Genomic DNA, 16868 nt, shown 5'->3' on the forward strand with positions numbered 1-16868 from the left:
ATACAATTCTGGCGCACAGGCCGGAGGAAGAGGTGGAGGGGTTTTGTGGAAGCTTGAGGATAGCGGGGAAATTAGGACTGGAGACCCTAATGGCTCAGGGCCAGGATGAAGTCAGGAGAGGCGCTAAATCTTTTTTCCTCCTGTCCTTGGGCATCCTCTTTGGTCCACCTGAGTCCTAAGAGGGCACAGCATGGTTCACTCAGGTAAGTCCCCGACGCCTTCAGATCATCATGAGCAGGATGAATTCCTGCCCCTGTTTCTTTTGCCTGGGGAAAGGACACGCGGGCTCCTTTCGCTTTCTCAGCCCACCTGTCTTTTGGAGTTTAGACCTGCAGCTTCGGCAACGGGGTCCGGGATGGGGCCTCCACCGGCCGGCCAGGCACTTGCTTCCTCAACCTCAGCACCAGCTGAGCATGGGTCTTAGCCCCGCCTCTCCGGGCGCGGGGCGGGGCCTGGGCGCGGGGCGGGGCCTGGGCGCAAGCGGGCGGCGGCGACCAAGCGGAGGAGAAAAAACATGGCGGGCGTGGCGGGGCCCGGCACCGGCCAGGGGGCAGCGTGCGGAGATGGAGACGATTCGCTCTATCCGATCGCGGTCTTAATCGACGAGCTCCGCAATGAGGACGTGCAGGTACTGGAGTCGGGCCGGGGAGCGGAGGCGGGCTCGGCCGGGCGCGTGGTAAGGAAGGGGGAAGGCCCGCCCCGGGGCAGGGGAGGCCCGGGGATTGAAAGCTGGGACTCGGAGCAGAAACTTGACAGGGAGGAGGGGAGAGATCCGTGAGGGATTCTGGTGGCTCGACCCGACGGGCCGGGAACCTCTCCAGCACCCTTTGTCCCGGCCCGCTGAGGCTTCGGCCCGGCGTCGCACCGGGTCCGGGGCGGTTGTTGGGGAACCGGCTTCCCTCCTGGGCCCTCCTTCCGGGCGGGGCGGTGGGAACGCCGCGTCCAGCCTTGGGCCGGCGGTCCCTGTAGCTGAGCGAGCGGGAGGAGGGCGGAGCGGGACCGCGAGGGCCTGGAGCGGGCTGCAAGGATACCAAGGCGCCCAGTGAAGTGCAGGTGAATGACTGCCTTCCGCTGGGCTTGTGGGGTAGAAATTAGGTTGGATGGCTAACTAACCTAGAGGAGGCGGTGTATCAGCTCTGATGGAACTTTTCTTTGAAAAGGCAGGGGTTGTACTCAACCGTTTCACCTGTTTCACCGCTGCCAAAGTTCTCTCTTTTTAAAATTCTCACTTTTCTGAATACTGTATTTTCTTTCATTTCTTTAATGGGCCCGTCAACGTGTTTCTCCTAAGAAATCTTCCTTTCGCTAATGAAGGCGTGTTCCACTGTTCTCGAGGTTCCTCGTAGAATAAAATCTAAATTAAAGGTTTTCTTCATTCTTACCTGTATGTTATTATCTCACCTGTTTGCAACTGCTGTCTTTTTTTTAATTAAATTTTTTTTTAATGATTCATATTTTTTAAAAATTTATTTTATTTATTTTTGGCTGCGTTGGGTCTTCATTGCTGCCCACGGGCTTCGTTGCGGGCTTCTCTTGTTGCGGAGCACGGACTCTAGGCACGTGGGCTTCAGTAGTTGTGGTTCAAGGGCTCTAGAGTGCAGGCTCAGTAGTTGTGGCACATGGGCTTAGTTGTTCCGCGGCATGTGGGATCTTCCCCGACTAGGGCTCGAACCCGTGTCCCCTGCATTAGCAGGCAGATTCTTATCCACTGCGCCACCAGGGAAGCATGCAACTACTGTCTTTTGGTCTAAATCACAACTGTTTCTTGACTTCGTTCTTCTTTCTACTTTTTTAAAGCTCCGTCTCAATAGTATTAAGAAATTATCAACAATTGCTCTAGCACTTGGAGTAGAAAGGACACGAACTGAACTGCTGCCTTTCCTTACAGGTAAGTGACTCTTTGAGGAAAGGCATGGGCATTTCTGTTTTCCAGTGGCTTTCAAAACTTTGACTATTGTTTTCGAATTTGTTACCCACAGTATTAGTAAGTACTAAACTGAGCCTGCTGTTTCCCATGAAGAAACAGGACAGCATATACTGTAATTTTGTGGCCAGACATATTCAGACCTTAACTATTTAGCTAATAGGAAAGTAATTGATATGGGATTATGGATTTCTAATTCATTCTGTAAAACAGATCCACAAAGACTCTTGATTGAGAAGGAGGAAAAGGCTGCTAGGACTGTGACAGACTATTAGTTACATGTTGAGTCTATTCCTAGTTTTGTGTGAGTGTCCAGCTCTGGGCCAGCTATCCTTGTTGATGAGTACTGGGTTGTTGTCTTTTCCAGATACAATTTATGATGAAGATGAGGTACTGTTAACTCTTGCTGAGCAGCTGGGAAATTTCACTGGCCTGGTGGGAGGTCCTGACTTTGCCCACTGTTTGTTGGTGAGTATATTCTACCTACTCTCCTTCTAGAACTTTTGCAGTATAAATGATACCTTGTTTGGTGATAGGCACACTGCAGCATTTTTTATGCAGATCTTTTTATGGATAGTCACAGTGTTAGCAATTGAGAGGATAAATAACCAGGCCCTTTGGACTCAATTAACCCTTTCTTATTTTTTCTGACTATGAATTAAAGAACTTCATCCTCTTTTTTGCCTCTGTAGATTTATTTGTTACTTTAGAGGTTGGGAGAAAAAGGATTTGATGGTTTTTGTTCATGGCTTTTTCCCCCTTACAGTGGAAATCTTAATGCTCATCTAACAATGTTATGGCTTTGGGAATGTTTATTAGTTTTGTCTTTAATTGTAACTTCTGCTTCTGACTTACTTTGCGAATTTGATGAATTCAGTTTAATTTAGTTGACATTTATTGAGACCCTATTATATCAGGCACTGAAGTTACAATGTTAATGTTAAAGAAGAGCATTATGAATGGAATGAGGCCTCTGTCCTTATGTGTCAACAAATAATTACTGTGCGTGTTAGATGGAAAAATCTGAAGCACATAAAAGGCATTCAGGTAAAGAGAAGGGAAAGGGATTAACCCAGGGTGATCAGGGAAGGTCTGTTGGGAGAGAATGTCTGAACTAGGTTTTGAAGGATGACTAGGAATTTGCCAGTTAGACAAGATAGGGCTGAATGCTTCAGGGCTTAAATATTGTCTGTATTATATTGCTGACTCTTGTGACTTCTGTCTTTACCTCTTACCTTTCCATGGAACTCCAGATATAGATATATTTAGAAAGATAGATATAAATATTTATGTTTGTCTTTCTCTATATATCTGCCTATGATTTTTCTACTTGGATGTCAAACAGGCATTTCAAATTTAACATCTAAAACAGAACTCAATTTTCTCCCCCAAATATGCCTCCTAATTAGTTGCGCCATTGCAGTAAAATGGCATCACTGTCTACCCAGTTGCACAAACCAAAACCTAGAAGACATTCTTGAATTCGCTTTCCCTCATTTCCCACATCTAATCCATTAGTAACTCCTATAGATTCTATATATATTCCAAATCAGTTCACTCTCCTTCATCCCTACTACCACCTAGCTCTTCATTCCTCTAGTCTTTCTAGACGACACGATCTTTCCTCTAGATTTTACTGCAGTGACTTTCTAACTAGTTCCCTTCCACTCATGCCTCCCGCCCCACCACTACAGTTCACTCTTCACCCAGCGGGTGGATCACTCACTGCCTGCCACGGCTCTTAGAAAATCCCAGATTTCTACCTTAGCTTGTACCTTAGTTTACAAAACTTGCCCCTATGAGCTTATCTCACGTGTTGCCTCATAATAACCTCATTCCATTCACAATGGTCTTCTTTCTGTTCTTTGAATAAACCAAGCTTATTGCCTTAAGACTTTTGCCCTAGGTATTCCCTATAATAAAATGTTTCTTTTTGAGCTTCCTGGGGCTGTCTCTTTGTCATTCAGATATCAACTTTAATGCATCTCAGAGAGGCCTTCTCTGACCACTCAACCTGAAATTGCTTCCCCACTCACCCCTTATCACATCATCCTATTCTTTTTTTTTTTTTTTTTTTTTGACCGCACCACTTGGCTTGTGGGATCTTAGTTCCCCGACCAGGGATTGAACCCTGGCCCTTGGCAGTGAAAGCGCGGAGTCCTAACCATTGGGCCGCCAGGGAATTCCCCTTATTCTAGTTCTTTACAGAACACTCAACACCATCTAGTTGTTTTCTTGATTAGTTGTTATCTTCCTCCATTAGAATGTAAACTGTATTCAATATCCTGTGATAAACCATAATGGAAAACAATGTATATATATGTATAACTGAATCACTTTGCTGAAATTAACACGACATTGTACATCAACTATACTTGAATAAAATAAATTAAAAAAAATAAAATCAAAAGACCAAAAAAAGAAAAAAAAAAAGAATGTGAACTCTACTAGAGCAAGGAAATTGTGGCCCTGTCTCTTCTGTATCCTCAGTGCTAGAATATAACAATAATTATCATTTTAAAAGAAAGAGTTTAAGAGCCTTGGAAGCATGGAACTGGTTGGACTGCAGGAGTATACAGTGTTGGTGCTAGAGTTGGAAGAAGTGGTGGTCCGGGGGCATAGGAAAAGAGCATGGAGAGATAGGCAGTGTTCACATCAAGAGACAGGAGCTTGCCTTACCCTGTAGTAGTGATAGAGATTATCCAGTGCTACTGCATGAGAGGAGGTCAGAGATGGCAGTGGACAGATCATGAAAGGCTTTTACAAGTCAGAAAGCAGTATCTTTTCAAAGGGCTTCGGAAATGCCTCTTAGAAAAGCTGAGTACTTTCTACCTCTGAGTATCAAATAATTTTTGAAATGTATTATTGGATAGACACACATCTCTCCTTTGACTCATAATTGTGTTTCACTCTCCTGGTCAGTTCTACATGTGGGTTTTGTCTTTAACATTTGCACCCCATGGTATATGCTGCCTTTGCCTGGACTGAGTGTAAACCCAGAAAGGCAGAGGTTCAGAGAACCCGCCCTCTGTCACTTTCTACTGGGCTGTGTTATATTCACTCACTGATCCTAGCCCAGACCAACCCCTTTGGTCTCTTCTATTTCTAAAGCTGCAGGCAAGGTTTCCTACCATCTCTGCCCTCTTCACTTAATTGTTCTTTTGGAAACTCCCACTCTGTGTGTGGCTCATGGGAAGATTCTGGATGTATTCTGAAAAAAGGATTTTGTTCTCAGCCTTTTATAGGTTGGTGTGGAGACAGTGGACAGAGGTAGCATCCACCTCCAGGAATGGTAGAATAATGATCCAAAGGCCGTGGACTCAGTGTCCTGATGAGATGCCCTTGTGTAATTGTGGTGCCCAGCGTTGGTCATGTTTTTGCACTTACTCTTGAGGAAGTGTACATGATCCTGTCTGAATTTGGCTACAAAACTTTTATTTATTTATTGTTTTGGCCGCACCGTACGGCTTGTGGGGTCTTAGTTCCCCGACCAGGGATCAAACCCACGCCCCCTGCAGTAGAAGCACGGAGTTTTAACCACTGGACCGCCAGGGAAGTCCTGCTACATAGCTTTTAAATCTAGTGATTCAGCTCACAATAATATTAATATTGTGTCAAGTCTCTTCCACTGTGTCATTTGTAGACACCATCTGGGAATTGCCATCTGGGACGTGAGATCTTGGCTGTCCTACAGAAGTCGTGTCTTCAGGTTGGACGCACCATATGTTATCACCATGTGAACTGAAAGTAACCATTTGGTGTGATGTAGCTAACATTCTGGTTACATGTACCACCTCCCTTCAGTCACTTTAAAAGGTGATAATCTGTATCTAACCTGATTCAGTAAGTTTTCTCTCTGGTTTTCCGTTTTGGTCTATTCAGCCTCCTCTGGAAAGTCTGGCGACCGTGGAAGAGACTGTGGTTCGAGACAAGGCTGTGGAGTCCCTGAGGCAGATCTCCCAGGAGCACACTCCTGTGGCCCTGGAGGCTCACTTTGTCCCTCTGGTGAAACGCCTAGCGAGTGGGGATTGGTTCACCTCTCGCACATCTGCATGTGGTTTGTTCAGCGTTTGCTATCCCAGGTCTTCCAGTGCTGTCAAAGCAGAAATTAGACAGTAAGATATGGTATTTTTTTAGTTATTTGGGGTTATTGGGAGTTCATAGCTGACAAGTTACACAGTACCCTGTTACCAGTGAGTGACTGGTCTCAGGGTAGTCGGATTGATGACACCACTTTTTATTGTCCAGTTGAATATACCCGTGGGTTTTCCTTTGTTACTTCTATGAGTAGAAGTCTAATCCCTGATGTTTGTAAGAGAAAACCTCTGAAATTTCTGTGTGCGTTGGGGGATGCTTAATTAATGGCATTTGACAGGAAATACCTTCATTATTTCATTTGCTGCAGGCACTTCCGTTCCTTGTGCTCAGATGACACACCAATGGTACGACGTGCTGCTGCCTCCAAATTGGGTGAATTTGCAAAAGTTTTGGAATTAGACAGTGTGAAAAGTGAAATTGTTCCACTGTTCACTAGTCTAGCTTCCGATGAACAGGTAGGCTAACTCTTAGTAATTCAAGTACTCAGATATGCTCCTCTTAAAATTTTAAGAATTTCTTTGGGTGTTTTGGTTCTCATGGTAGGATCCTTTTTGCAGAATTAATATTTAATTCTGGCCTGGATAAAGTTTCATATGACCCATCTCAGTGTCCTTATAATTCTTTCTTAACCAGACCACAATTTTCTTTTACATTAGCAGCTGTTAAAAGGAAGGGGGTGTCAAAGAGGAAATGAGAGCCATAATTAGAAAGGAAGACCAAAGCTGCATTAAAGGGTAACATACCTTTGGGCACTGCAGGCTGGATTGTCATGGGAGAGTAATGTTTCCTAGAATTTTTGGCTTTCAGATAAACAAGCATAGCATGTATTGGGAAAGCTGTTTGACCCTCTGCATCCTCTATGTGAGTGTATAGGATGACTTCACTTGATAGCAGTTATAAATCCAAGGATCTGGATCTCATTGGTGTAGAAATAGCAATAATCATACACTAGCAAGCACCTAAATAAATCTTTCTCAGCCTGTTTTAAGTGGTTTACATATGGGAAGTAATTCAGTCCTCACAACAGCCCCATTAGGTAGATACCCCATTTTACATAATTGGAAACAGGCACAGGAAATTGAAGTGACTTGCTCAGGGTTGCATAGTTAGCAGTGTTGGAGTGGGGATTTGAGTCTAGGCAGTTTAGCTCCAGAGTTCATGGCCTTCGCTGCTAAGCTGCACTGCCTCTCTGTATGGTGCTTTGGAGGATCAGCCCCCAGAGTTCCTGGACTCCAGAAGAAGAGCCCTTCAGGTTTTGCCTAGTTCCTGCCCTAGAATCTCTTTATGTGTACAGGATCAAGAGCAGCAGATACATACCCATGAGTCTTATTTTCAGCTTCTAGATCTAAAGATGGTAAATCTTTCGAAAGAAATTTTTTAATTTATTAAAATAATATATAGAAAACAGCACAAAGTGAATATGCATCTTAATGAATCATTACAAGTTAATGTCATCTTGTAACTTTCATCCATGAAAGGAGATAGAACTTCGACAGCCACTACCCCGGAAGCCCAGCATGGGCTCCCTCCCAAACACAGCCCCGCTCCCCAGTTCCCACTCCTCACTCTCCACCCCCTTAAGACTAACACTTTATCTTGACTTTTGTGGTAACCACCTCCTTACTTCTCTTTGCATTTTTATTATTCATACAGTATAGTTTAAAACAGCATTATCCAACAGAAATACAATGTAAGCTGCTGTTGCTTTTAAGTTGTGTAGTAGCCACGTTTTAAAAAGTAAGAAACAGGTGAAATTGATTTTAATAATATATTTTATTTAACCCAGTATATCCAAAATAACTATCATTTAAACATGTGGCACTAGTTACATTTCAGGCACTCAGAAGTAGCTAGTGAGTGGGTAGTGGTGGTCGCATTGGACAGTACAGGTTTAGAATCCTCATTTGAGATTTCGTTGATTACATTTCCAGTGGTATAATTTAACATTTTCTTTTGTCCTGCAAAATTGGTAGTTGAATCTAGAGTGGAGATTTGTGAAAGGGCCAGATAGTAAATATTTTAGGCTTTGTGGACCAGACAGTCTCTGTTGTAACTACAAAGCTCTGCTGTTGTATGTAGCACACTATAATACGTAAACTAATGGGCATGGTGCCGTTCCAGTAAAATTTTATTTACAGAAACTTGCTGCTTTTCAGATTTGGCCAGCACTTGCCCCAGCTCTGATCTAAAGGCTTAAGGAGAGTTAGGTTTGATATTTTGGGGGCAATAAGATCACTTCGTAGGTGGAGGTTACTTTTCATCAAGAGATACGTCTAGTTGTGGTATTAGCAGCAATGGATGCTCAAAAAAATATTGTGCTTAGTTGTAAAATACATGTGTGTATATTCACTCTGACTACTGATAGAATTGCTGCTCCTGCCTTAGTCATTCATTGAGAAAGCATTTATCAAGCACCTTCTACATATCAGGCACTGTTCTAGTGCTGGTTTACAGTGTTAAGCAGGGTGTACAGGGACCATGCTGTCATGGAGTTTACAATTTAATGAAGGAAAACAGATAATAAACAAACAAAACATTGGAGATAAATACTATGAAGAAAATAGAGTCGGGTGACACAGTGGTGGGGAGTGATTGTAGGGCATTCCTCTAGACTGGTTAGTCAGAGAAGGACTGTGAAGAGGTGGCATAAACTGAGACATGAAAGAAAAATGCCAGCCATGCCCTTTCCTAGGGTGTCAGAGCTCCAGGAAAAGAGAATTCCAGGAAGAGAGGACACTTAGTGTAAAGGCCCTGAGGTTAGAACATAGTGGGCGAAAGGGACTCTGATGAGAGACGAGTTTGGAGAAGATAAGCAGGGACCAGATTGTGGGGGACCTTTAAACCAGGGTGTAGGGTTTGGATTTTCTTTTCTAGGTGGAATGAGAATACACCGAGATTTTAAGCAGCGGTGTGATTTGATGTAATCTACATTTTTAAAAGATCATTCTGGCTTCTGGGTGAAAACTAAATTGTAAGGTGGGGTTGAGAGTAGAAACAGCAAGACAAGTTAGGAGACTTTTGTAATAATCCAGGCAGGAGACAGTGGTGAACTAGGGTGGTATAGTGAAGATGGAGAGGCACTGGAGATAGTTTTGGAGGTAGTCAGTAGAACTATGATTGAATTGGATGAAGGGAAGAGGAATCAAGATCTCTTTGATTTTTGGCTTGAGCAACTGTGTGGATGCTGGTGTCACTGCTGAGATGGAGAAGATTCTGGGAGGAGTAGCAGGTATAGGGAAGAAAATCAGGAGTTCTGGAAGAGAAGCAGTTGATTAATTGAACAAATATTGATGGGTATATATTTCCGTAGATGACGGTAATCCCTTGATTCATCATAATTTTTGGAATCTGAAAATAGCTGTATAGCCACTACCAAGAACCTAGTTCTGCCTTTTTTAGCCTGTTCCTTTAGATAGAGTAGTGAGTATCTTTGGCGTAGGATAAGTTATTGTTGATCTGTAAACGTGTAGTGTTTCGGAAAGTTGGAGTCGCTGTTATCCCTTGTGTGTTTGCACATGCCTAGATAGACACATAAAGGAATGTTACATATATAAAATATTTATATATGTATGTATACACACACATACTCTTAAAGTTTTTGTCTTGTTTCTTCTGGGTGCTCAGATGTTTATGTATTTTCAGTTCCTACTAATGTATTATTTATTTTTTTATTTTTTTTTAATTTTTATTTTTTTAATATATTTATGATTACCAAATCTATGGTCTCAATTCCCTATTTTTCATTGATTTGTCTAATTATGTACTTCTACTTGTGCAAAGGACACATAGGTACTACGTCGATGCTTGGTGGTCTACATTTGGGAAGCTGAGTTCATTAATCCCACACCTAATTTCTTCTGCTGGGTTTTCTATGTTTGGCTACCTCAAAGTTATTCTGTCCTTGATCATCAACACTTAAACTGAATGTTTTTTTTTTAAATTACTTTTAAAATTTGTTTTCCTATGTATTTTTTTCTAAGTCATTATCTCTTGCCTAAACTCCTATTACTGCCATCCTACAATGAGTATTTTGAAAACTGAGCTTCCTAAGTCATTCCCTTACCCTTATCCCCTATTCTCTTTCTCCGTTCTGATCTGTTGTAAACAACTTGTACAAGCATTGTTTTCATTTTTATCCCTCAACTTCTTATAGTGAGGATTTAGAGACATCATTAAAATGTTTTCTTTTCTCAGTCTTCACATTTTATTTTCATTTTCCTTAATCCTGCACTCTAAATAACGTCATTACTTTGCTGTTCGTTCAGAGGACAGTCATTTCTGCCTTTATGGCTTCGACATGCCTGCCATTCCAGGCAAAGGGAGCAGCTATTTCAAGACATAAAGACATGAGCTGCATATAGTGGGGTTGTTTTTTTTTTATTAAATGATACCCACGGCACTACCACACACCACACTCTGCCGCGTGGCTCTCAGTAAATATTATCTGACTAACGGAAAGGAATTTTGTTCATTAGGATTCAGTGCGCCTCCTAGCTGTGGAAGCTTGTGTCAGTATTGCTCAGTTACTTTCTGAGGATGACCTTGAGGCTTTGGTGATGCCTACACTTCGACAAGCAGCAGAAGATAAATCTTGGCGAGTTCGCTATATGGTAGCTGACAAATTTTCAGAGGTAAAATTGTTGCACTGACATTTTTTGAGTACTAAAGAAAAAAAACAGAAACCCTCAGATTTGCTGTTGTACCAAAAGTTTCTGAATTGGAAGTGCTCATGGCAAAAACATATATAGATCTTCCTGGACTCAGAATGGGGTTATATCCCGATAAACCCATTGCAAGTTGAAAGTGCATTTAATACCTGCTGGACATCATAGCTTAGCCTCGCCTACTTTAAATGTGCTCAGAACACTTACATTAGCCTACAGTTAGGCAGAATCATCTAACACAAAACCTATTTTATAATAAAGTGTTGAATATCTCATGTAATTTATTCAACGCTGTACTAAAAGTGAAAAACAGAATGGTTTTACATGTAGCGGTTGTTTCCCCTCGTGATTACATGGCTGACCGGGAGCTGGGGCTTCCTCCCTCTGCCCAGCATCACGGGAGGATTGTACTGCATATCGCTAGCCTGGGAAAAGATCAAAATTCAAAATCTGAAGTTTGGTTTCTACTGAACGTGTATTGCTTTCACACCATCCTAAAGTTGAAAAATCTTAAGTCAAACGATCATAAGTTGGGGACTGTCTGTACTTGAAGATTGCTCTGTTTTGTGTGTTCATGTTATTTATTTTGTTTAGAATACATTAAAACCTGTACAAATTCTTTCATAGCTCCAGAAAGCTGTGGGTCCCAAAATCACCCTAAATGACCTCATCCCCGCCTTTCAGAACCTACTCAAAGACTGTGAAGCTGAAGTCCGAGCAGCTGCTGCCCACAAAGTAAAAGGTTAAGGCATCAGTTTATGTCATTCACTTTGGTGCATTTTTTATGTCAGTGAATTTTGTATTTTTTTTGTTCTAGATTATGTTTTCAAATAAATTTTAATGTGTTGAAATGTTACATTGTCACATAAAGCTACTCCCTTTATATTTAAAACCAAACAGCTGTGTTACCCTGTTTCTGTTTTTAGGAAAAAAAAAAAAAAAGGCATTTCCAGGTTGGATTGGTGTGGTACACAGTGGCATATAGATTGACCAAAAAGTGCATTTAAAATAAGCCAGTTTTCCTCCTTGGAGCTTACTTGCTTAAACATATGATTTGATTTAACTTGAAACTGTTGATAAAACTGGTTAAATTTCTTCATTTGGCTCCTTGTAATGGCTCTATGTAAGCTTTTTTTTTTTTTTTTTTCTATTTACCTCTTTTAGAACTTTGTGAGAACTTGCCCATGGAAGGTAGAGAGACCATAATTATGAATCAAATTCTGCCCTATATAAAGGTAAACCTAACTTTAGTTTATTTTTTGTTTCACTTTGCCCTATATGAAGGTAAACCTTACCTCAGTTTTTGTTTGTATCAATATTACCTTAAAGCTCTTTGAGTTTAAACGTGGACCAGGGATGAATGGGACAGATATGTTAACATGTGACATTGTTATTTATTACTTATTAGTGCTTTATCAGTATAAAGTGCTCTTTGGTGCATAGGTTTATATTATTTGACAGATGGTCTAGGAAACTTTATCAACTAATCAATACTGAAATAGCGCTGTCTTTTAAAATTCCTTGTGAAATGGTATGGAAGTTTCTGTTGTCTTGCAAAAAAAAGAAAGCCTTTTAATTTTGATTTTGTTTTAGGAATTAGTATCTGATACAAATCAACATGTCAAGTCGGCTCTAGCTTCTGTAATTATGGGATTGTCTACAATTTTGGGCAAAGGGAATACCATTGAACATCTTCTACCTCTTTTTTTAGCTCAGTTAAAGGATGAGGTAAGTCTGGCTATAAATTTTGTTGTCCTTTGATAGTCAGTGATTTGGTTTGGTTTTTGTTTGGGGTCTCACTGAGATAGAACCCAAAAAAGTAACTTATTCTAAACCATTGACAATGTTTGGGCATGGGGTTATAAGTTCCCCAGAAAATGGGCCATTTGATACAGACTTAAAAATGTCTTTCCATCTTCTCTGCCTAATTCCTGCTTATATTCGCTGCTTTTTTTTTCTCTTTAAACTTAATGGATCTTTGTTTGATAAGTTTCTTTCATTTAAATCTAGATATAATAATATCAAAATTATAACGTTAGCTAATATTTATTAACACCATGTGCCAGGCATGATCATAAATGCTTTGCATGTATTATTATTACATGTAATTCTCACAACAGTCTTATGAGGGTGGGTCTTATTATTATTCCCATTTTACAGATGAAGAAGGTGAAGCACAGAGGTAAAATAACTTACCCAGGGTCTCAGCAGTGGTAGATCTGGGATTTGAATGCATGTAATTTGATTTCGTAGCCTATGCCCTTTACCTTTCTATAGATTTTTCATTGAAAGTTCTGGTTAAGATCAGTAAAATTATGTGCTTTGAATTATTTGTGTACTCAGTATTAAGTATTTCTTCCAAGACGATACTTTTTTCACCCAAGTCATACTTTCTTATTTTAAAATTTATTTACTCATTGTGGTGGTAGGAGAATGTTGGGCAGAGAACTTGATCTTTACATGTGGTCTTTTGGGGCTTGTGTACTTGCAGTGTCCTGAAGTGCGTTTGAACATCATCTCCAATTTGGACTGTGTAAATGAAGTGATTGGAATCCGGCAGCTCTCTCAATCACTCCTTCCTGCCATAGTGGAGCTGGCTGAAGATGCCAAATGGAGGGTCCGGCTGGCCATCATTGAGTATATGCCACTGCTGGCAGGCCAGCTGGTGAGTATGGGTGCTCTGTGAACTGAAGGATAGCATCAGATAGTGGAGCAGATTTACCATGGCAAGTAGGAGGCCCAAATAGCTCCTATGGTTATGTTCATTTAGACGCATGAACGTATGGTCTCTCTTAGTTGCCTGTAGAGTGGTTTGCATTTTCATCAGTGCATTAACTTCTTTTTTTTTTTTTAACTTTATGTATCCTTTCTTTTTTTTAAATTTAATTTTATTTATTTATTATTTTTGGCTGCACTGGGTCTTTGTTGCTGCGTGCGGGCTTTCTCTAGTTGCGGCGAGCGGGGGCTACTCTTCGTTGCGGTGCGCGGGCTTCTCATGGCAGTGGCTTCTCTTGTTGTGGAGCACAGGCTCTAGGCGCGTGGACTTCAGTAGTTGTGGCATGTGGGCTCAGTAGTTGTGGCTCGCAGACTCTAGAGTGCAGGCTCAGTAGTTGTGGCGCACGAGCTTAGCTGCTCTGTGGCATGTGGGATCTTCCCCGACCAGGGCTGGAACCCCTGTCCCCTGCATTGGCAGGTGGATTCCCAACCACTGCGCCACCAGGGAAGCCCTGCATTAACTTTTAATAAAAAGGTATTATAGAAACACATTTCACCTCCCCACTATCTGAAAGCAAAGCCATAGAAGAATATAATTAATTTCTTGGTATATGTCACATAGATTTTGTGCTACTAAATGTCTCTGTGATTTAAGGAATATTTATCTCAGAAGAAAGGGAAGTATGGTTTTGAGATAAATCAGTTTTGACTTTTGCTCAGGAAAGCTTCCCTGTTTGCCTATATTCTGAGCAAAATGTCTCTGGTTACCACTTTTCCTACATTCTGGTTAAAGGGAGTTGAGGACTCTCCATATAAAAAAGGGGTGTTGAAGTTTGTAATGCTAGTATTTTGGCCAAAGTCCACATTATCACATTACTGTTTGAGATTCATGGATAGTTGTACTGATCTCAAATTAATTAAAATTTCAGTGCTGGGTTTTATAGCCACATCCTTTCCATTCTTTTTTAGTAGATAGCCTCGTCAGTTCTAAATTTGATGTGCCCTCACCATGTTGGTTGCACTTACTGTAGTATATTATAACTGTCTGTTAAAATCTAGTTGAGGAGATAGACAACTGATCTCTTTTAGGGCAGGGACTGTGTTCAGTGTCTTATTTCCAGTGCTTACCATAGTGCCTGGCATTAATCAGGCACTTAACATTTGTTGATTGTTGAGAAAATGAATACCTGAAAATTTTTTGAGAAAGCTCGTAATATGTCAGTTTATAGCCAACATTACTACAGTTTGTTTCCCCTCTTTCAACCCCACTTCTGTTCCTTTCATATCATAGCATCTGGGATTTATTTTTTCTTTTCTTGGATCACTGAATTTGTATTGTTATTTTGGTATACTTAGTTTATGAAATGTGTCTTGTGTCTTGTGCATGTGTGTGACGTCATGTGTTTTATAAAATGTGAAGTGTCCCATTCTTCAAAATGGATGCCAAAGATGATCATATACAGGTTTCCCCCACTGTTTGAAAGTGGAGCATTCCTAAGAAAGCTTTTGTAAGCTGAAATGGCGTAAAGCGAAGAAGCAGTTACCTTAGGACACATCTTGCTAGCAGATACAGGAAGCAAGTCAAGATGAAGCGCAGATGCTCACAGGCACAGTTCAAAGCAATGGCGGCCTGAGGCTGAGAAGCTGGGTGCAGTTCTAGGGGGAGGAGCCGGGCGGGGCCGCTCTTGCTGCTGTGGTGCACGCTGCCTGTCGGAGGGCTCGCTGACTCACTGCAAAACAAATGCTGAACGCTGTTTTCACCTTTTTTTGTTAAAAAAATCCCCTTCAGATTTCTTTTGGTTAGTGAAGACACGTATTGTTTTACAGCTCTTCTGTAAAAGTGAAGTGATATAAAGTGAACTTTCGAGAAGTGGAGGATACCTATGTAGCTGATGGGGTCAGGCAGAATCATCCTGCCAGTTGTTTTCCCTCGGCCATTCCCAAGTACTGAGAGTCATCTTCTCTTCTTCACTGGTGACTGTCATGAATCACCTCTCCAGAGTCGAAAGCAGCAGTGCTTAATTAACTGGTTTGCTAAAGATTGAAATAACTGTCCAGAAGAGAGGGTGAATTTTAGTACCATTTTTTAACCTCTGTCCCTCCCAGACCTGGGAAGCCTGCAAAGGTTGGTAGCTCTCCGGAGGAGTACGGAAACAGGCACCTGGTGACTTTGGCTGCCTCATGCTTGTCTAGCAGAGGTGACATGCATCAGTCAGAAACATTTTGTTATACAACTTCAACTTCTTGTTATTATTATATATTTTATCCTTTAAGAAAAATCCATAAAGACTTTTATTTCAGGTAGTCGATTTATAAAATTCTTTCAGGACTTTATGTATGGCCTGGCTTATGGACCATGGGGAGTGAATGTAAGGCTAAACCACAAGAATCAGGAAATAAACGTTAATTAAGGCTCAAGAAGAATCCATGACCTGAAACGAAAAATAAGTCTTTGAGAGCGGACATGGTAATAATCTAAGGGTGTGCTAAAATAAAGCCTGTTCATAATCTATTATTATGAAGCCATTTTATCATATATTCAAAGCACTTTTATTACATTTCTTTATTGAAAATACATAATCACTGGTCAGAAACTTCTTAGGATCCAAAGAAGCTAAAGACTGTGAACACGTAGACCTCAAGAGGAAGGTGCTGGGAAAGCATAGTTCACAGCGATCGCCCACATGATGTGAAGTCCCACGGTGCTGGGTCTGTGTAAATCAGCTCGAGGAGCTTGTCTGCAGCCTGTGCTGGTGTGGCCACCGTTGAGGGGGAGAGCAGTGGTGGAGAGAAGTAGGATGGTTCCACTGTGACTGTGCTGGGACCACTTCACTGTACTCTTGTGCCTGCTTTCTCCTCTCTCTGCTTTCTCCCATGGATCCCAGAGTACTCTCTTTAGCTGGAGATGAGTCTGTCTCTTGATGTCAGGTTCTTTATCCTTAAGGATTTATTATGATATTAACCAAAAGGGGGAAAATTTGAGAATTATTAATATTACTGACTGGTATTTTCCTGGTAATTCGTTTTTACAAATATTCTAGAGATTGTTTGGCAGACTGTGCATGCTGCACTCTTCCTACTCGTCTGCAGTGTTGTATCTGGCTCCAGGCCACTCTGTTCTCTCCCACTCAGCAGTGCCTGGGCCATCTCACTTCTGCTCTTCTTTATGACTTCTATCCAATAAAAATAGGTTTACAGTTTGTAAATCAAATCTCATGGTATTCTTTTTCTGGCTGGTCCATGAATTCAGCTTATTTGGAAATAAGTCGTTTTTTTTTTAGCTTTCAGGTCACATTGGTGTAATATAAATAGTACATCTTGATTTCTAAACTTTGGAGACGTTTATTAATGGAATCTTCTGTATCCATAGGGTGTGGAATTCTTTGATGAGAAGCTGAATTCTTTATGTATGGCCTGGCTTGTGGACCATGGTAAGTAAATAAGTTAATGGAAGGCCCATGTTTTTG

General features: G+C 41.3%; 1 protein-coding gene across 1 annotated transcript in view; it reads left to right on the forward strand.

Moving 5' to 3' along the window:
- The first annotated feature begins 463 nt into the window (after window positions 1–463).
- Window positions 464–16868, forward strand: part of PPP2R1B (protein phosphatase 2 scaffold subunit Abeta) — a 35820-nt gene continuing 19415 nt past the window's right edge. Inside the window, 11 exon segments of the mRNA XM_082343651.1 lie at window positions 464–628; window positions 1798–1888; window positions 2292–2392; window positions 5807–6039; window positions 6330–6477; window positions 10498–10653; window positions 11314–11428; window positions 11851–11921; window positions 12280–12414; window positions 13178–13351; window positions 16772–16832. Coding sequence (XP_082199777.1) covers window positions 515–628; window positions 1798–1888; window positions 2292–2392; window positions 5807–6039; window positions 6330–6477; window positions 10498–10653; window positions 11314–11428; window positions 11851–11921; window positions 12280–12414; window positions 13178–13351; window positions 16772–16832 — 1399 coding nt within the window. The 5' untranslated portion in view covers window positions 464–514.

The sequence above is a fragment of the Balaenoptera borealis genome (assembly GCF_965194805.1).
Source record: "Balaenoptera borealis genome assembly, chromosome: 11".
NCBI classification, from domain to species: Eukaryota; Metazoa; Chordata; class Mammalia; order Artiodactyla; family Balaenopteridae; genus Balaenoptera; species Balaenoptera borealis.